Source organism: Rhodnius prolixus, unplaced genomic scaffold (genome assembly GCF_049639745.1).
Source record: "Rhodnius prolixus isolate KJV_2025 unplaced genomic scaffold, Rpr scaffold_2, whole genome shotgun sequence".
In the NCBI taxonomy this organism is placed as follows: domain Eukaryota; kingdom Metazoa; phylum Arthropoda; class Insecta; order Hemiptera; family Reduviidae; genus Rhodnius; species Rhodnius prolixus.
Window position 1 is genome coordinate 51750911 of NW_027411592.1, and position 22302 is coordinate 51773212.

Sequence of the window (22302 nt, forward strand, 5' to 3'; positions counted from 1 at the left end):
AAGAAAATAAAGTAAATTAAATCCGTAGAGTATGAAGAAACTCACTTTTTTTTCTTTTCCTTTTTTTTTTTTTAAATAAAGGCAATAAATCTGGCTGTTTTGATGAGTTTTATTCCAATTAATTTTCAAATGTAACTATGGTAATTTAATACATTGTACAAAATGTGTCATAAATAAAATTTTAAAAAGCATTTCTGTGAACAGACAAATAAGCACATTGAAAATGTGAAAACTATTAGTAGAAACAAAAAAGAATTATGCCAAATTTTGAGATTAAAAATTATATTAACATTTTTTAAAAATATTTTCGTTTTCAAATTTCATGCATTTCCTTATAAATTGATATAATAAAATATTTTACATTTTTGTGTGCGTTGTTTTATCTTTTATTTATTTATTTAATATTTCTTAAGAGAAATATTGCATTTGTTGTTAATAATGGTATTTTTCTGAGAAGTTCGTATAAATTTAACTTTGCAGCTCTTTTTCATCAGTACAATAACAGTAATAATTATTTTTACTATAATTTTTCTTCAGTAACAGTGATTATATATTTTATTTTAATTCTTTATTTAACAGCTTTGGAATATTTCTCTTTCCCCCAGCATTTATAAAAACTTTTAAAGTACACAAACCCAACGATCAAGTAAAGTAAATAACTACTTTTTTTTTTAAAAAAAAATCTATTTATTAAATAATTTTAAAATTAAAAATGAACAATTTCTTTTCCAAAATTTACTTGCACTTTACTTTCTTCTGATATATTAGTCACTAAGAATAATATTTATTATTCATTTTGGGTTTGTTGGGGGAGAATATACTAATATGTATTAGAAAATAAAAATAAATGAATAAAAAAAACTGAATGAGAAGAAATAAGTTTTGTTTTGCCCTTGAACTATAGTAATAGTTCTTATTGAAATGTGTGCGATGAGAGTAACACAGTTTTTCCCCCAATATTTTGAATTTTTTCTTCAATTAAGATGAAATAAACGTTAATATTAAAAAATAAATTAAACCGTTATTAAGTATTTTTTAATTTTCTACAGATATTCATTCATTTTAGATAAACTGTTGTGTCACTCTGATTGCAATATGAATTCAATTTAATAATTTAAAAATTGATATTACTGCTGTTTAAATTTCTGCACGCGGAAAACGTACAGCTATAATATTATACAATAGTGTCACCACAATCAGTAAAAAAAAGTCAATATAACCAAATGGTTTATTATTTAATTAGATCGTTCAAATAAGCACAATGAATGTTCAATAATTTTTTCTTTCTCTTTTTTAATACAATAATACATCTAATTAAATATTGTTCGTGAGGCACTATACACCGTGAATGTTATTTGTGAAACTTTAGAGGATGATAGAGATTCTGAAAGGAAATAGTTATAAAGCAAGATCGCCTAAACGGTGCTTGGCTTTTTATGTCTGCAGTTGGCCGAGGCACCTCTGGGTACACCTTGAAATGATCTTCTAGCAATTCTTGGTACTACATTACGTTTTTCAGGTAACAGTTCACTCTGCTCATTCCTGCAACAATAACAAAGCTCACAAGTTACTTGTTTTATTCGTTATTTGATACTGTTGACCATTCACATCTTGCTTTGTCATACTGGCTCTGAAAGAATTCAAATCTTGCACATTATCTGTAATTAACTATCAGCAAATAAGTTTATTCTTTAAATAAATAATAATTCGAAACTAGTTCATACCTATCCCGGCATGACGGTCATCTTCTCAATTATTGCCCCGATGCTTAGAATTCGGTTTTAAAGAATTCAGTTTTAAATTTTACAATTACTACCGAATAAAAAACATTGCTTTCCCTCATAAAATAACTGTATATTCATATATCCTTAATAAACCCAAAATGATTATGAAAAGATTATTTATAACTTTAAATGGATAAAACGAAAAAGGTACGTCATCAACATCTGAGGTCATTCGCACCTGGAGCTTGTTCAGTGCTCTGCTGGTCTAAGGATTGTTTGCTTTCGTTACAGACAATACTCTCTAGCACCGGACAGTAAACTGCAGAGATTTCTAGGATTAAAAAAATAAAAATAAAAATCTAGGGGCCAAAAGCTAGACTCAAATCTGGATCTCCGCTTGGGTGTCAGAGATCTGAACATTGGGCTAATCCCTATCTTTCAATTATTTTCACAGAATGTTCAAACCAGTTTCCCAAAATTATAAAATAGTTATATTTTATTAATTATTACTCAACTTACTGTTCATCTTCTCTTTTCTCTACTCTAGATAGCCTTTGCTTCAGTTTCGTCTGTTGACTAATGTATTCTGCATGTAATCTTGCAAGTCGAGTTTGTAAGTTGCCAACCAGCCTATCTGTAATATCACAAAGCAACAATTAAATTGGGAAAAAACAAGGGGAATTTTGAATCTTTAGAAGTGAATTTCCCAATGAAAAGCAATATTTAAAGAAAATTATGTAGGTGTATTTAAATTTATACTTGACTTAAATTGATAAGAAAAATAGCAAAATTTATGCGATATAAAGAAAACTGACGACACCCTGACAGACCAAATGCCTAACAACGGGCAGTGAGCCGGTTGTTCATTCTGAGTTCTGTTTTTTTTTTTTCTTCTAACTCACGCTAATTTATTTGACGATGTTAAAGTGAAAGTAATATTAAGAACAAATTAAAGAATACTACTACTTTTAGCAAAAGAAAAATCGTAGGAAAACGATTTATCATCTTTACTTTTAAGTGTAAAATAAAGTTGGGCAAGGATATTTAATGCTATCACTAGTAGAGGGTGACAAAGTATTGATCAAGAGCGTAAAACCTGATGTTCCATTCTTAAGAATCTTGTCATGACCGGGGTAGATGTCGACATCTTAGGCATGCACCATTAACCAAGTACTTAAGGAGAGAACTTCAGACTACCAGGTTTTCAGGAAAAAGGAATAGAATAAGAGTTCTATCCTGCTTTCAGCACGCATGAAAACAGTAGTATACATCGGAAGAAAAATCAATAAGAATAAACATGAACAAAAATTAAAGCTTTGCGTACACAAATAATGCATTTCGAAAAAGAATATTTTCCCAAAACATGTTACCTATCCTGTCCACTTTATCCTTAAGAGTTTCATTTTCTTCCTGAGCTCTTTTGAAAGCTTCTTCATCCAACAAGCCATCTTTTCTTAAAATCTGACAACCTCTTTCCATTAGGCTTTGGCGAGCTTCTGGATAGTCGGCCAGTGCTTTCCACAATTCTCTTTTACCAAGACAAAACAGATCTGAATAACCCAAACTGCGGACGTTTGCAGTCCGTCTGTTTCCAGTCTTGTTACCCGCAATATCTAAAACGCTCACTTCGCCAAAAACACTTCCGGCACCTAATGTAGCTAACACAGTTTTTTCGTCATCAGCCACAACACTAAGTCTTCCACGTTTTACTATATACATTTCTTTTCCGACATCTCCTTTTCGGCAGATGTAGTCACCTGGACTAAACACCTAAAATATATTACTGACATTAATAAAATTGGAAAATACATTTCAAAGGAAAACTTTTATAGGTAGGAATAATTCCATTCCGAAAAGAAACGGCACAAATTTGTAAAAAAGCATTCTGTAATGTAAACCTATTTAAAGAATTACTATTTTAAAAAAACTCATTTGTTCAAAATTTTAAAATCGGAAAAATTACCAAATCAATAACAATACAACAGAAATTCTATTTCACTTACATCTATTTCTTACAACTTCATATCTAATAATAACATTCAAAAGAAAATGGATTACCTGGAGCCTAAGCTTTAAAACAAGCTCTTCTAGTAAACCTGGCTCACAATCTTGAAATATTCTCACTTGTTTTAATGTGTCTAAATGGACGTGAATGGCAATTTCAGCTTTCAGTTTATCAGGAAGAGCTGCTAAAACGCGATCTTCATCCAGGGCCTAAAGGACAATACATTTTCTAGATTTAAATTTTGCAATTATCACTTAAAAAAAAAACCGAATGACTTCTTAAAATTAGTGAATAAAATGTAATCATTATCAAAGTAGTTAGACAGCTTTGAGAGTAATTTAAATAAATTTGAAAAACCTCCTTACTACTGATTTTAGGGGAAATATGAAGAGGATAAAAGTAAATAAAATTATATTTTAAGCCAAATATTAACTTTTTTGGATGTAGAACAAATTCTCTAGCCATAAAGCCCAAAATTTACCCATAATCTAGGAAATTCACATTCAATTAGCGTAAAGTCCATAAATAACAAAAAAGTAATTTACCATAAAACTACTTAGAATTTTTAACAATGAATTTTTCTATCATTGGCCCTCAGTCTTTTTCAGTGTACTACCGGCCTCCGAACAGACATTGTCCATCATCGTATCATAACTTTATAATGAAAAGTGAAATGTGATAAGTACAATAAATAAAATAACACTATATAAAGAGATACTTTAAACACAACAATTCAATTATGGTACGTTTGCTCTAGTCCCTAGCAGAATCAATGTCCGCATTCGCAGAATGTTTTTTAGATTTTACTAAAATCTTTGGCGTACATAAAAATAACAAACCTGTTTGTTGGCCCATGTGTATGCAAACCAACGAATGACTCTTGCTTCTAGCTCTTTGGATACTCTTCTAAACGCCATATACTGTTTTACACCATCCATTTTGTTCTGGAATTCCACCCGCGCCACATTCATGTTGCTAATCATGCTGCCAATATTACCGACAATTGTGGCAAAAATAAGAACTCCAGCTAGAAAGTCGGCTACTACAAACAGGTATTCAACATCGTTTTCTGGCTGAGGAGTTTCACCTGTGGAAAATTAGAACAATAAACAATTTCTGTATTATTTCAGATAATATACCTTTTTTAATATACATCAAAGTACCTATCGTTGTAAGGGTTAGCGTAGACCAATAGAAACTGTAAATGTATTGCCTAGACAAAGAAGAATTCTTTTGGCCAGTTAAATTATACACCCAGTTATCTGATCCAAAGCCAATTGCATAGCTGATTGCAAAATAGAAACAGGCGTTCCAATGTATCAAAACGATAATTGCAAAAACAACTTTACAAATTCTAAACGAATTAGGATAACCAGTTCTTGTTTCTGTTCGATCGAAAAATTCCATCATTCTAGGCAGTCGAATCAACCTGTTCAATCGAACAATCACTGGGCATGGTACAACCTTGAGACAGGTAGAAGGTGGCCACCAAACGTAGGCTAAGTCGGTAGGTATCATACTTAGTAAATCAGACACCCACCGTCGAGATTCTATATAATTTTGGCGCAACTTTCCCAAATCTCGAACCAGAATGCCCTGCTCCAGGTAACCTAAAAAAAAAAAAAATTCTTTTTATAGTGTGAAAAACAATTCTTTAATAAATAATATGAGAATATCTTTTATCTTTTTTTAACAGTCTCATATTCTAAATCTACAATGATTACATTTTTCTACAAGGTTTTTAAATTTAAACGAATTCATCGGGATAACAATTATAATTGCTTTTAGATTCTACCACTAAAAATGGAAATGAAATATTTAGTAATACTCATAAGTCAATGAGAAAATAAAAAAGAATTCACAACAAATAATTTTTAAAAAAATCTGATGCTTTAAAATCTTTAAAATGGCTCCTGGCCAACTAGTTTTAGGGTTCGATAAAAAAGGAGGTTTGGTTGTTTCTTATAAAGTATAAATCTCAGTGAGGGCAATCCAATCTAAATCAAAATAAAAACAGGTTGGTTTTTATGAAGAAACTACTCGAAAAGGGCACGACTGAATATTACAAAATGGGTAATTAATGCGAAGATTGTCCATAAAACAGGTTGAATAAAAATCAGTGAATAGTTACTCTTCTGAGATACAGAGCACAAAAGTGAAACGTAAATAAATGATGAGAAACTAGACACTGTTTGACAATAGATGTGGAGCATTTTCAACTTTTATTTTTCTCTTGCTGACAATATCTCCCTTCAGATTAAGCAGTAATTATCTTTTTTAATGATAAATAAAAATAATAAATAATTTTAAACCAAATTCTTGCATGAACGTAATTATATTTAATGTAACTACTCCTTTTTTGTAAAGCACTTTTTGTAGACTGATTTTGAATGTGGTTTATTTTATAAAAAACAAAAAAAAAAGTTAAAATATTTTTTTAATGTTTCACAGCAAAACCATCAAATTGTTGGTAGTTTGACAGACATTATCGATATACATTTATGTGATTTTATGAAGTTTTTTGTTTTTCAACAACTTTACGAATTGTTAACTTATCAGATTTTTCTGATTTTCATAGGTATTTGAACTAAATTACAATTTAATAGAAAACGTAGAATTTAATAACAAAATTATCTTTACCTTCATGAGCATGAATAACGGTGTCCAGTAAATAGATGAGGTCGCAGGAATAATCTAAGGAATACCACAATACTGGATTTAAATTGTTCAGTTCCCAAAACACAGCTCGTCCAATCATAAACACCAAGTTGTAAAGAATTGCAACAGTTACAAGTACTAACCACTGAAAGACAAATTTTACATTTATTATAATCTTTTAATAAAATTATTAAAAAAGGGATATGCAGGTCCTTTAGACAGTTCACAAAGTAAAAGTAAAATACAGAAAAAGAGTAAAATAAAATGTTAAATTTTATTTGTTGTCAAAGATGAAACTCTAAGAAGACATTCTTAAGGGGAAAATATGTTCTATATTTTCTCTCTTAACAAAAAAGGAAGTGATGTGTAAAGCATTTGTTGCAAAGTTTGATCAGTCATTTCGAGGGTAAATATTACCAAATGCAAAGTTAAAATTGAAACTTTCATAATAGGCAAGTTTACCATGAAGTTTTTGATCAAACACATAATCGCTAGAATAGACAAGAAAACGCAAGTTAGTATGGCACGGATACAACTATTTGAAAATCGCCACTTTGTGGTAATAAAAACATTAGTTGCAAAAACTTCCTTATAACAGTCAGTTTTATAATTTTTTACTCAATAGAACGGTAAAACAAATCACCTCCAGTTGGCAGTAACGAAACTGCTTCATATCACGTAGAGATGCCATATTTGTAAGGTGAATCGCTCAATACTTGCTCAAAAGATTTAAGCAACATCTCAAAAGATGCAGCCAATACAGCACTCTCTTTATCCACTCTTTCATTATACTCGTACTGTTCATTAAAAACTACAAAACTCATCTAACTCTGAAACAGGTAGCTAAGGACCATTTATAAAGTTTGAGAGTTTTACATTTCCTTCATATTTTGAATTGCTGTATCTCCTGTTCTATTAAGGTAATCTTTCCGAAAATATGTACAAATTATAGTACTCGTTTACGTCTACAATTGTGCACAATTCCAGCATTCTAGTTGTATTTATGAAAGAGATATAAGGTGATAAAGTTTGGGAGTTTTACATTTCCTTCATATTTCGAATTACTGAATCTCCTATCCTATTGATGTAATCTCTTTTAGTAATTTTTTAGTAGTTTTAGTCTACTTAGGCTTAGCTTGCAATAGTAATTACCCTATAATGAAAAGGTTTTGATGGATCTACTGCTAAACACGAAGAATCTGCACAAAATACTCGAGGGCATGATATTTGTTTTGTTGGGACTTCTCTAATTTCCTGAACTTCTTTCTCTTTTCTCCAACCTCTCTGAAACATAAATCGAAACAGAATGTTAAAGAAACAAGAAAAAAAATATTGGGATACATAAATTAAAAATATTAGTAATATTTTCTTATTTTATTATTTCTTTGTGTGGAAATTTAAAGAGCCACCATTTGATATTTTTATCAAACTATTTAAATAACTAATTTAATTTTATAAAATACATCATCTAATTTTGCAAATAAAAAAAAAAAAAAATACGTTGAAGGTAAAAGAAAACGTGAATTTAAAAAAGTGAACGAAAAAGTTAAAGGAAAGAGGTCATACAATTGAGAGTACAGACAATTGGCGTTTGCTGTCATTTACAGAAGGCTTGGAAGGTTTATAAGTACGGTTTAGCAAAGCTATGCAAGTTAACTGCTAACACTGATCTCAGTTGCTCCGCACAATGAACCTTCTAATCATTTATCATTCTACCAGACTCACCCTACATTCTCTTATCCTGTACTTAACGACTCCACTAACACTTTAGGAAGTTATCCTGTAAAATTTTCATTAAACCAATAGCAGTTGAGAAGCGGCCTTACAATGGTTAGCCGCTGGAGTTTTCTTTACTTACATATTAAATCAGAGATTTTAATTCTATATCAGACTACTTCATTAATTACTTTAAAAGTATTGAGAATTTTGTTTTATTTGTAAATAAATTACTGATTTTTAGTCTTTATCATTATTTATTTATTTATTTTCTTCTTTTACGGGTTTTGCATAAAGTATGAGTTAGGTTTAACTTTCAAATGACTTTCAAGTAATGGAATTGATTGTGTTGAACCTTTCAGGTAGTTAAATCTAAAAGAAAACCAGTAACTAATCCCAAATTTTTAACATGTTCCTTCGGGAACGTTGCAATTTAATAGAAGTACAATTTTATATTAAAAGTGAATATCCTTGATTTTTTGTTTGCACTTATCCTGTATTTAATTTTTTTCAAAACGGAACTCAAGAACTAACCGAAATCCATTTCGATTGCTAATGTTTTTTTCCCCACTGTTTGCTTTCAAAACGCCATGCTTCACTTTAACCATGGAATTATTATTCAAGAAAGGAAATCTTCTTAAAATATATTCTATTTCTAATTTAATTTCCATCGCTTTCCACAAGTCTTCCTCGTGTACTTTCGTTAAAATTAATAATAAAAGCCTTATTTTTTTAACTCTTAAGCTAATAAAATTATTTTCTTGGTATCCATCATCGTAAGGTCCACAAGTGGACGTCATTAATCATTTGTCGGATAGAGGAGAAGTGAAAGAAGGGGAGCGAGTGAATGAGGAGGAAATGTAGTAATTTCATTATTTGATAGCCTAGTACAATGTCCTGCTGGGAGGTATATTTGTTATAACACACTTGTGGGAAGCATCCAACCAAAAAGGGTGTAATCAAAAATAAGGAGATTGGCAAAATAAAATCGTTAACCATCACTGGGAAAACAATACAAAATTATATTTACTAAAGGCTGATTCTCTTGTCCTATTATTAAATATTATTATTTTTTTTTTTAACCAATGGCATCTCCCGTTACTTTTTTACTTTTTTATCTGCAGATTTTATGTAATAGCAATTCATTAATCAAGTAAAAAATACAAGATAAAACATGAATGAAAAGCAAAACCTGATTGTAAAACATCTTTTTGTTAGGCCTTGGTGTAATAATTTTTGTATTTGCTTTAATGCCAGGCTTTTGACCTTGGGACTAGGCCATCTTCAGTGTTTATAGTTACTAAACATTGTAATTTGTACCAATGTGGATATTAGCCTTGAAGGTTGGTGTTGGTATGTCCTGACTGTTTAGGTAATGTCAACAATTTGTATCTAGTACCTAAAAAGTCAGGACAATTGACATACCAACCTTTATCTATAAACTCCTTCAATGTAAAACAAATTAGAATAGTTAAATTTTTAACATAGCTATTCTGACGAGGGCTTTAACCAAAATCTTTTCTCAGTTCAAGTAATCAGAGGTCTATGGTAACTTTGTGTGGGTAACATAACTTTAAAAGGCAAGTGCTGGTACCAATGATTGAATATTGAACTGAAATTTGAACATTTAACCCAATCACAAAGCTTCGTCTCACAGAAGGGAAAACAAAAATTCTAAATTCCAGAACCTAATGCCTAATTACTGAGGAGCAGCAGCAATTTCCTTCTTCAAATCGTTACATCTGTTTGAAATAATAAAATAGGCAAATAAATCGGGGAGAAATTACCATTTTTCTGAAGAAGAGGGCATGAGCACATGCAACAGTCAACAAAGAAAAAAACAATGATGTGTCAGGAAAGCTGATGCTCACTATTGACCTCGCTAAAACATCACACTCTTCACGGGAAGAGAGGTAACGATCTGTTTTATTCATGAAGTATATTTAAGGCAATCTATGACAGCAGCTTGCCTATACACCATACTCTTGAACAACAAACATACACAAAGCATAATATAGAATATAGAAGATATTAACCAATCCTTTCAATCTTACTTTTCTCAAGTTTTTGATAGTCCAAGACAAAGTTTCAAAACTTAGCAACCTATAATTTATTACAGTAAACAAAAGTCATAAGAGAGGTGCGGGTTTCATCCAGATTTTTTTAAATTTAATGATAGTAAATAATTTATGTATGCATTCAGGCAACATCTACACAGTATATATGGTAGCTCTCTAGCTTAGTAACACAACCAGGCCTAGTAGATCATATAGAGTGGAAAGAGGAATCCGTAGAGCTAAAAAGGAAAAAAGATTTGATTCTAAGAGGGTTGGTCAAAACACCTCAATGGAGACAGAAATGAGATAATTTATTTATTTATAATAAATAAAAAATAAATAATAATGGAAATATAACATAAAAGAATCGTTAAATCTCAAAAATAACCCAATTGGGCTGAACTTATGAAAAAATTGAATGCATGCGATGGGCAATAAAAAAAAAAAGTGCCGGTATGGCCCTTTTGTAGGAAAGGGAAAGTAGTTAGAAAAAGTACTGGGTAGATGATCTTGTAGAAGTAGTTAGTCCTAATTTGCAGCAAATTCGCTACTTGCAGTGGATTGGAATAGAAAGATTTTGGACATTTTACGAGGGATGGACAATGGCCTACACCCCCGTGAAATCCAAATGTTACTTGGATTCACTCTGAATAATGTTCATGTTTAAAATTAGAAAGAGGTATGCGAGAGAAATATGAGAAGTGTATTCAATAAATAGTTTATTAAAAAACCCATTTTATACAGTTTTCTAACTACTTCACATATATAATTCTTAATAATTTGTAATTATAATGAACTGATTTCTTAATTCTCTATTAACATCCAATCGTTAACATTCAGCTATATATTAACGATGTTGCTATTTTGCAACAATTTGTTTCAAAGAAATTATTACAAATACTATAAAGTTTTCATGAATATTTCAAACTCACTCTGAATGATGTTCCTATTCTGCGCAAACTTCTGTGAAATCTGGAACTTACGGAAACAGTTTCTCTTCGATCCTATAACAGAAAATTTTTTGCATTAATTTCTACTTTTTTAAATAAAATAAGTACCACTTATTCAGAATGTTATGAGTGAAACTTTTAAAACCTAAAGAATTACTTGACAGAAAATAAAAAAGAAGTCTGAATTAAAGTGAATCATTTGTTTAGAAGTACAGTAATAACAGTTGAATAAGTTTTTAAAATATAGATTGTTTTTAATGTAAGTTCTGACTGATCTTACTTTCACGATTACTTGCAGCCTGATAGATCGGTTAACATAATTAAGTAAAATTAAACGATTAAACAAAACTTTGTAAGTAATTTAAGTAGTTGTGGCGCACTAATTTGAGTAGCTGAGAGTCTGGAGCGGCGTCTACTTTGCTACAGGGGATAACTTAGTAATGCCTTGAACACTGTTTTCCAGGATGCAGTTTATGATATTCTCTGTAGTGTTTTGGATGTGTGGACTGCAATTTCTGAATCCCGGCGAAAGAGATTTGCTTCTGTTCGAATAGTCAGGATGCGAATAAGGCCCTGATTTCAGGGGTTTTCACTTCTAGATTACTTTTTTTCTAGGAGATTGGAAGAGCTACTTGTCTTGAATATGATCTTCTGGTATGGATGCCGGGTAAAAAGGGGATTTCGGATAATGAGGTGGTGGAAAGGATAGCCAACTTGGAATCAGCTGTTGGCGGGTCGTTTGATAGGTCTATGTTTGATTAGAGTTTTGCGAGACGGAGGAGGAAACGCCCATCCAAGTGACGGATTGCTTGTTGGTCTAAAAAGACTAGGTTTAAGATCATTTGTCGGAATAAGTTGACAGTGAAGGAATTTAGGCTATTATCGCTTAAGATGGTTGCTGTATTTGTTCGAATCTTTAGTGACTGAGGCCTACGACTAGATTTTCGCCTTAGATTCGACTTGTGTTGGTGGCTATATGCGCCCAGTTTGGACAGCGTGGCTTTCCTTTTCCCTTTGCCGAACAATAAAAATGGGATGTCATACTTACCTAAACATTAAAAGTATCAGCTTCAAAATGATATCTAATACAATTTTCATTTGAAAAATATATAAAATATTGGATTTTTACAAATTTGTAGGAAATGAAGAATACCATCGGAAATGGCATTAGTTTTAATGGAGAACATGGCAAAGACCAACTCCACAAAGGATTAAAGTTTTGTGGGCAACCATCCAGAATTGGATTCCATCAGAACAACATACAAGCCTATTACTTAATGTACTTGTTTCTGCGACACTTTACATGCTTCTAACAAATGACTACAATTACTCCAGGTTTTCTGTTCTTCAAATAAATGTCTAATAGTCTTTAGAATTAAATGTACCGCAATAGTGAATAAAAATGTTCTCATTTAATAGCACTGAAGAAAAAAGAATGGAACTGAATGATTAATAATTAAATTGGAAGAAAATAAAAATGTGTTAATATCATATTTTTGGAAATGAGGTGGTGTTCAGTTTTAATTGTTTGTTACATGGTGCACTCATGTTCAGTATAGATATATACAAAGAGTAAATTAATAAGATGAAATAATATTACATCAATTAGAGCAATATGTGATTAAATATACTTTCAAGATTATAAGAAATAATTCTTTACTCTAGTACAAAATATTAATAGAAATCCAGATGAAATTAGTAACATTAAGTTGTTTTTCAAAAACATAATTAAGAATGTGAAACGCAAAGATAAAAGAGTCAAAGCCGTATAATTCTAAATATTCGATGAAATATTCATGAATTCTATACACTGTCGCTATTAACAATGACTATTAATAAATAGACAAAGTCAATTTTTTTAGTTTTTGGAGCAACAATTTCACCGCGACTTTCTGTGCATTTGTTTGGAGCTTAGTTGATTGACAGTCCATTGTGTTTTTTTAATGACTAGCCAAAAGTTAATAATAAAAACTTATCATTTCAAACAAGAATAACCATCAAATCTGAAGAAGAAATTAGAAGCAATTTATAAGATGTGCATATGCAAATAAATTACATGCTATTCACACAACCTCTGGCCAGAAGCATCTCTTTGCCTAAGCACAAGGTATTTTCCTATAATACATTTTACCTAAGTATTGAGAGAGATACAGATAAAATGTTTTGTTGTAGATTATAATTAGATATTTAACTTTATACTACTTAGAAGAAATTAAATACTCGTTCATAGATTAAAAGTCTTTTGTTGTTCTTTAAAATTAAATATTAAAATATGTTTTCACACAAATTTACTAATGAGATGGATATTTTAATTATGTAACCTACACATTGTTAAAGATAACTCCAATAGAGAAATAATTAAGTATTAACGTAAGCATGAATGAAGATTATTTAAAAGACAGAATTTAAAAGAAGGATATAAGATATTAAGGGCTGAAAATATAGGGAATGGTTTAATTAAGATAGCTATTTAATGTTAATGAGATGACGGCATTGAGAGTCTCCGGTAGAAGATAATTTGATTTGGAAAGTGTAGGAGTTTGGCTTTGTGTCCTTCAGAGAGTTACAACGGATTGGTTGGCCCATCCCACACGGTTTAATATTCTACGCCCGGTACTTCTGCCCTCCATAACTTTACGTACTAAAGACTCCATCTAGTTGGCATTTATTTCCTTTTAACCGCTTATATCTCTATTTACTTTATCCTGGTAAATAAATATAAGCTGTTTGTACTTGGGAGAGGATTCCACTCTATGAAACTTTAAACTGCAAAATCATCATTTGCTTAGTGGTATAAATTTCAAAAAAAAAAAAAAAAGGACGTGATTTATTTTTAATTTCCTCTTATTTCACCCTCAATTTTTAAATTAAAAATTTATTAATAATTTAGTTGCTTCAGCAAAATGTCCTACGGATATGAATAGATAGAAGCAAAAGGGCAACGACTGTAATTGAAAATCCACTACTACCTAAAACCTGTTGTGCTTCCCGTCTCACATTGTATAAACGTGTGAAATTACCTGAAAAGGCTTAATCAATATGTAGTGTGTACTGTTGATGAGTTGTATCGTGATGGTAAGCTTCAGTTTTTTTCAGGCATATTAATCCCAAGTTTAAATAATTGCAAAATCAATTAACTTTTACAGATCCTGGGCGTAGTTCTTGTCGAAAGTCGGAAAAACACTTAGGGATGCTACGGTACCAGGAAAAAGTGCCACTATACCTGAATTTGAATTTCAGTTTAAAGATATAAGGCTCAGTTTGCGATTTCCCGTCTGATGTCTTGGCAAACGGTAAGTATATCTAACAACAGTGGGTGTATGTAGCAAGCTAATGCTCACTTGATAGAGATCAAAGGGCCTGCAGAAATAGGGCATGCCTCACCGAAGTTCTCGGCATCTGACTTCATTTAACACATGTAGTACCAACTCTCATCCTGGTCAGAATCTGGGTAATTATCGACATTAAGCACTCATGGTTTTTTATTTGAGTTGTCTTCAGATTCTTGCCACTTACTATTTAAAATAGTTTCATAAATACCAGCAAATGAGTAGTAGTATATTAGTATTATACTTGTAGGTAGACCAGGATGCGCAGGGTTTAAATCTTTACAGGGAAAAGAAACAGCTAGTTCAGTCATAGTTCGCCCTTTCATTGCCGGGCACATTGTGACCCATCGCAGCATGATCTCATGCTCCTAGTTGAAAAAGTGAAAAATATCAAGGGTCACTGTGGACCGTCAAAAATTGATCCTGATTTTATCAATCACAATTAGCGAGTCGGTCAGCACCAATTTTTTTTTACCAATATTCATCTTTAAGGAGCTTTAGCTTGGCATATATATAACTCTGACGTGTCAATAGAATATCGCATAAGGGGCCATCAACATTCTCTGTTTGTGAAGACCGGTATTGCTGAAGTTTGATAAATAATTTTACTATTTAATAATTACTTCACAAATTGTACACAGCGAGCAGATATGTAATCGAAGAGGACACAGTTCTCTTGATCATTATCTGTCGGTTGGTGGTTTCAAACATTCACTATTATGATAAACTCTTGAAAAGGAAAAGACTGCTTCAAGGCCCCCATCTTTAGACGTCGATAAGGCTTTACGGGAAGCTGTCTAATCAAATCCAATTACTCCACCCAAGTTGAAACTGGAGTTCAAGAGTATTTTCTAATCCAAACTCACAGAGCGGTAGAGTGAGGGATCCAAATTGACTTTTTTTTAATTGAAAAGAAAAAAAAATTCTCTTTTATCTTTCTTTTTTCTTTAAACAACCCCCTCTCCAATTATAGGACATTATTACATTATTGTTACAGAATATCGACAAAACAAGAATGATAAAATACGAGGAAACAAAATTTCTTAAAATAGGTATTATATACAATAGAAACACAGAAATCTGATTTAACCTTATCTTGATGTGGAAGCTACCTCTTCGTAAATGATTGATTGCCTCTCTTTAAACAGTTGAAGTGGAAGAAAGTGAACTTAAAACAAAAAGAAAAAACTCCTAATATACGTGACCTTTACGAAATATCTATATACTTTGTAAAAAATCCAGTATTTCAATTTAAAAACATGTATTTCCGAAGAAAATTTAAAATACAAAGCCTGTACTATTGCAAAAAAGTCTAATATTTAAGACTAATAGTCTAATAGTGATCGTGGATAATATAGAACTTAATAAACCAGTTTGTGAAGTAGCAGCAACTATTTAAAATAAAAGAATGAAGTATAGATTTAACGGGTGTAAATACACATACGAGTATGTAGTAAGCAACCTTTTTATGAATGTATATAAAACATATTTTTTGGCATCTTGATAACATACTGAGAGAATTTACGTGCTTAGCTTCTTCCTGCAGCTAATCTACCACTTCATTTTTTAGTGATATCAGCTGCTTTTCTCCACCACGTAATATACTTTATTTTCTCCCCAAAAAAAGTACTAAACCTTTATCTCTTAGTGAAAATATGTTCCTTGATCTGATACGATTAATATTAATAACTTTTTCACAAAATAAATGAACTATATTTATATTAATAGGGCACAATAATTAGAGTATTCCCAAGCCCAATAGGAAGTTATATGATTTTATGGAAGAAGAAGATATAGTGTATAGCATAAACCAAAATAGGAGTAGATCGAATGCTAAGTAAGATATTCATTAGCCATCCTGGTGGAACTGGAAAGGTAAAGATCTTGTTTAAGGTTAAGTATTAAGTATTAAAGATGCTGGGTGTAAGATGAAGGCCAAGATTCATCATGGTCCACAGAGAGCCAGTTAAAAAAAAGCAGAAGAAAACCAAGATGAATAATACAGATTCTATTCACTAAATAGGACAGAATCAATAACCCTAGCTTCCAGACTTAGATTTGAAGCACCATAGATACCCATTAGTACAACCAATTGGGGCAACAACGCTGGTGATCTTGAGGATTTCATTTCTTTATTCATTTAATCAGTTTTTTTAGACTCGGCCAAGAAAAAAAAAAAAAAAAAATCGTATTTAATTTACTAAACTAGAATTTGGGTAGTTTTAGAACCAGATGATTGAAAACTAGAATTGTAGGTACGTGACATCGATTCCTCTCCCCTTTACATATTTTTTTCATATTCCAGAGTAAACAAGACTAACGTTATGTTAGGGGTACTAAGTTCTTGTCTTACTATTGACAAATCTTATTAGAGCAAATAATGGCTTAGAATAAGAGGAAGAAGTTGCCATACTCCAACCTTGTTAGGTTACGAACTATAATCCAACCCGAGTCCACCAGATCCTCTGCAAAAACACTAATTAGTCGAAAGAAGAAAAGTTAGCGCATTTAGTGAGACATATTCAGTGGGTAAATTTTGAAGTTTTTTGTAACTGTAGGATTCTAAGAGCAGCCGGACAAACTTCTAAGACACAATCAGCAGTAATAGTCTCAATTTTATTCAGAATGATGGAGATGCTCTCCTTTATCATGATTGTGCTAGTTCTTGTCGGCTCAAAGAAAATAAAGATAATTCAAGCGGGCAATTCTCTTTCAAGACTTTGTAATAAATGAACTTTTTAACTTCGACCATTCAAGCTTTCTTATTTTTGGAGAACTAATTTTTGGGTCAACAGTTTTATCTTTTGGAATTAATGAAAACCCTGAATTGTAATGAATCCAGTTAATACAAGTACAAAACTATTGATTGAGTTAAATTCAGTGAGGAAAGAGACTGTGTCTTTTTGCCATCCTTTAGCCTGGGAACACGCTTCCGTTCTGTCCAGTGAGCTCACCAATCTCTTCATCAACCAATTTTTAATCTCTCGCTCTAAGTGTCTTCTACCCAGTAAGAAACCAGAACAGTTTCTTTAACTTCTCTTCTATGAACAAAGCTATTGATTTTTCTTTAATATTTTCCCAGCAGTTTGAAGCTCCAGAAAGGTTTAATCAAAGCTTGAGCGAAACCTGATTATTCGAAATAATAAAAGTATAAATAATAAATTATTCTTTATAGGTTCACTTGAATGTCGAAAGTTTTACAAAGTTCCAGAACTTAAAAAAAAAACAAAATATACATATATAGTACGAGTAGAAGGATGTATTTAACTGTGTAAATTTCATAAGAGAATAACGTCATTAAGTTTTAAATGTATGTACCTACATATGTTAGTTTACATTTCCATAAGATAAATACCTGATATTATGGTTAAGGATTAAGTAAACATCATCAAGTTCCCATTAGGTCACCAACAAAAATTACTAGCGAGTCAACTGAATTCCTTCTGCCTGTTCATGCTTAATTTAAGTACCTCAGTTCTACCTCGTACACATGTCCAAACTCCTTTTATTGAGCTGTTTTTTTTTAGTCCAATTATTTATTTATGTTCTCTTGTTATTAAAAAAAAAAACATTTATTCCTGCACTTCCATCAGTTTTACCACAACATTTGGTAGATTTGAACTAAATTCATTGAGATTTTTTTTTTGTATTTGACTTCCAATCCTATTAAGTGAAATGTTGTGGTAATGAATTCCATTTTCAACGAAATTATAAGTTTAAGCTTCTTAAAGTCTAAAAAATACGTTTTCTAAACTGATCTGTCCATTGGGTATCTGGAACATATTTCATAATATTTCAAAGTACAAAAGTAAAACTTTGATCACCACATTTTATGTATATGATCTGATAGTCTCAGGAATAAACATAAATCGCTTATTTCAAGGTAGGACCAACGGCATAGGCTGAGTATACCATTAGTAATTTTCATTCACATATTCTAAATTATCCTAGCAGCGTACAATGTTAAACCTGAGTTTTCATTATTTAAATAAAAGTTAGTAATTTAAATGCAGTTTTTTTTAAATGTATAACAGATTAAATGAGATCATTACTTCAGTACTCAATTCTCTGAAATGAGTTCCAAAATAATCTTACAAAAAGAAGAGAAAAATACAACAACGGTCTCAGATAAACTACAAGTCATTCTAGTAAAAATATCTCTTTTCAACTCTTAATATAAGTTTTCCAACAGATAAGCCAAACTTACTTTTCCTAAGAAGAAAAACAAGAGACACATTTGTGATTATGGTCAAAGAAAAGGGTAATACAAGGAAACCAAAGAATGCCACAAAGTAAGATTGAGTACATTTCTCTTTCTTTATATTTACATTCTCTTACACCTCTTCTTAAGTGAAAAGAATCTTGTTTTTGAGCAAAAATTTAGATTTTGAGTTACATCAGAAATAGACTTTTTAATGACCTCTGAATACGTAGAACTTACTTCGTAAGTAACATTTTTTCAAAATAGTTTTTTCGCTAATAATTTTATTTTAAGTTACTAAATTTATCATTGACTATATTTTGTACATATTAATTTAGTATTGTAAACTCTTTCATTCATAAATAAGTACATAATTTGGAGATATAACTCAATTAACAGTTAGATATTATATGAGCCGGTTAGCAATAATTGAATAATATAATTAAGACGGTACCTGTATATTTGATAGAATGGTTGACTAATAATAGACTTGAGGTTCACTAATTAATACTGAAGGTATGGTCCATCTCTTTAATTAATGATTTTGAAATAAAATTCCTTTATAAACATATACTTGCAGGCTATTTATCAGGATGATATCCCATAGCATGCTAGCCATGAGATGATATATTAGATATATAAATCATTACCAGCTATGTATTATCTTATTAATTATAGATGATTCAAAGGAAATAGATTAGCTCATTGGTTAGTGCATTATTCTTGCACACTGAAATCCAGCTCCGGCCCTTATATTTTATTTTTTACTTCTTAGAAGCCTCTTACAGGACTGTCCGATGGCCGAAAGTACAATGAAAAAGGTTCTGTGCGACAATAATCTCGGATAATGAGCCTTGAATTTAAAAAAAAAAAGAAAAAAAAAGTGATTCTCCAATTTTCAAGGTACTTATCAAGATCCTAAAAACTATTTTCTGATATAGGTAGTTGGTTTTATTCAAATGCCATCTACTACTATTTAAGCATATTAAATATGATTACACATTCCGCATCTGTTGTTCAATGTTCTTTATTTGAAAATTTATTCAGTGAAAAGTAATTTTAGACGGTTTAGACGAGAATGGGGTTTGGAAAGCGAGAAGTTATGAGATTTGAAGGCTGAGAGTGAATTTCCTTTTTGCATAAGTAAATACGGAATGTCATTATTATAATTTTGTTTTTGTGCGCAGGCTTTCAAAATCATTAGCCCCCAAATCATTAATATTCATTCAAGAATTTTAAAATGAATATGACTTGGTGACCTAAATAAATTTAATTGGAATACCACCTTTCTGTGTACATGAACGTTTGTCACACAGTTAGAAAAATTGCAATTAGAGAAAGACGTATGAGGATGCAATATTAAAGTTCTTCCATTATTAAAATCCACTCTCCCGAAGTTTCTAAGTTTCATTGAATTCATAATTCATTATTTATGAAAATACCTCCTCATCAATCACTTTCACTAAAGGCTCAGTAAATCAGTTAAGGATATTGTTATTGATTCCACCCATTTCTACAGAGAAATTACTAGTTGAAAAAAAAAATCATTGAGTTGGATAATTTGATTACTTTTTAAAAGGGGAAAAATCCTTCCCATCATTTCATCTCTAGACACAAAGCATTATCATAATCCAATAAGTTTTCCCATCCATTATGTCCTAAACAGATTGAATAAAATGCATGTTTTAAAAATTTTATGTTTCTTTTTCTCTCTTTCTCTTTAATCATTATTGATGTTTTCATTCAATGATTCTTTGTAGAAAATGATGCAGTCAATGATCTATCAATTTTACAAAGCGTGATTTTCTACACTGAATTAGTGTGACTGTCTTACCGGACAGCCTCAGCAAACCGAAGTTTCCAATGAGTTACACATAATTTTAAAACTATTCAGAAAATAGCTGAGATTGACCCAGTTGTTCCTAACTCTCCTTCATAAGTTGGACCGATACTAATTAAATGTGTGCAGCAGAGTGGTGCCATCTACAAGGGACGAAATCGCCTTAACAGATATATCTGTAGGACTCTACGTGCTAATTTGCACGTAAAAAGAGAAGATTTCCCCTGGTAGAACTACAGAACTCGGCACAACAAGCAGCGAATTTCGACTGCAACAACAGGGAAGCATGACCCAATTCAGAGCTCCAATCTACATCTACCTACATCGTTGGAATCATAACTCCAAGGATTGAATTATCATTTATCAAACAACGTTCACTTTCACCTTTGCTCAAGAGTGTCCGGAATTTAGTTTTCTAACTATTTGGAACACCTTTAAATTAAAATCAACACAAGTGCAACCGTTTCCTAAATTAGTCTCCCGTTTGTAAAGGGCGACTATGTAACGCTCGCGAGTCCATGTTTCTGACTCTGTATGAATTTATAGCTCACAGTCCCTTGCTCTATACTGTAATATTTTTTCTGTGAAAGATTATAGAGTCAATTACTTTAAAGAGAATAAGAGCTAATAAACAATACCGCAAAGGGCATTTATAAAGAACAGGGTTCTGGTTGTACAACTTTAATTTATGCTCCAGTTAAAAATTAAAAGATAGCATAAAGAGATTTAAATAAGAGCCAGATTGGTTGAAGGAGAAGATAAAAAAAACTTCCAGACCTACTGCAATCTAAAAATAAATAGAAATTATAATTGGGTCGCCATAATTAATAATTAAAACTTAGCTATGAATGAGATTGTCTTCAACTTTTTACCTTTGATAAAAATGTTCTTTAAATACATTTCAAATTCTTATTGCTCAGTCTTCTATTACTTTATGTTCGTCTTACTATAACTGAGAATTCGAAATTTAAGAAATTCTCTGACATTATGGATGTTCGGCATCGGAAGCAACCAATAAAATTCATTAAATTAAAGGTGGAAAGATCTGCTCAAAGTTAGTATCAAGAATTCAAGAGTGGCGACGCCAGCATGGCATGTTCCGTCAGGATTTTGGGTACCTCAGTGATTGATGTAGATAATCTAATCTCTGCTCAAGAAAATCACTGTTCAATTTTCTTAACAGGAATGATAATTTTTAAAATCTATTGAGTGATCAATCAAATTGGATGAAAAGTTGGTATATAATGATTCCGGGTCCGAGGCCAATCGGGTCTAATCTGGTCAATCTGAAAAAAAAAAGAATTTCACTTCTATGAAACAATGAAACTTAATGTATTTCGACCATGAATCAGAATACTATTGTAGAGCAAAACGGAAACTTTTTCTTTTTTACATTGACGCACTCTTCAAAACTGACCCAACAAAACATTCAAGAAATTTATGAAATGGAGTTGTTACTTCAATATTGTTGTCACTCAGCATCGCGCCTCAAATAGAAACGCACAACGACTTCGGCTAGAAGTAAGAAGTCTACATCGTTTCGAGGGAATGCAAAGTAGTACATGACTTGGAATCGTGGAATTATCCTAGCAAAAACATGCACCAATGAAGACCAATCCAGTCCTATTTATAAGGCGGAATAAAACCTATAAAAGAAAAGGATAAGTTATTATGAGAGTAGCAACAAAAAAAATTGTGCAGTAAAGTGCGCTTGCAATTAAGATCAAGTGAAAATAAAGAAACTAGTTAACAATACAAGCTCCAGTTAAGGTGTTTGCATCGGAACTCTGTACGAAAGCAGAGATGGTCTGTATTGAAGCGT

General features: G+C 31.4%; 1 protein-coding gene across 4 annotated transcripts in view; it reads right to left on the reverse strand.

Annotated features, from left to right (window-relative positions):
• LOC141449938 (cyclic nucleotide-gated cation channel subunit A-like) overlaps nucleotides 1–22302 on the reverse strand; it is a 223382-nt gene that overhangs the window by 121 nt on the left and 200959 nt on the right. For all 4 annotated transcript variants that reach the window (XM_074119905.1, XM_074119903.1, XM_074119904.1 and 1 more), the window contains 9 exons: nucleotides 11093–11164; nucleotides 7540–7671; nucleotides 6370–6532; nucleotides 4893–5339; nucleotides 4569–4816; nucleotides 3783–3938; nucleotides 3095–3494; nucleotides 2244–2358; nucleotides 46–1542 (listed from right to left, as the gene is read on the reverse strand). In XM_074119905.1, coding sequence (XP_073976006.1) covers nucleotides 1416–1542; nucleotides 2244–2358; nucleotides 3095–3494; nucleotides 3783–3938; nucleotides 4569–4816; nucleotides 4893–5339; nucleotides 6370–6532; nucleotides 7540–7671; nucleotides 11093–11164 — 1860 coding nt within the window. In that variant the 3' untranslated portion in view covers nucleotides 46–1415. The remainder of the gene's footprint in view (nucleotides 1–45; nucleotides 1543–2243; nucleotides 2359–3094; nucleotides 3495–3782; nucleotides 3939–4568; nucleotides 4817–4892; nucleotides 5340–6369; nucleotides 6533–7539; nucleotides 7672–11092; nucleotides 11165–22302) is intronic.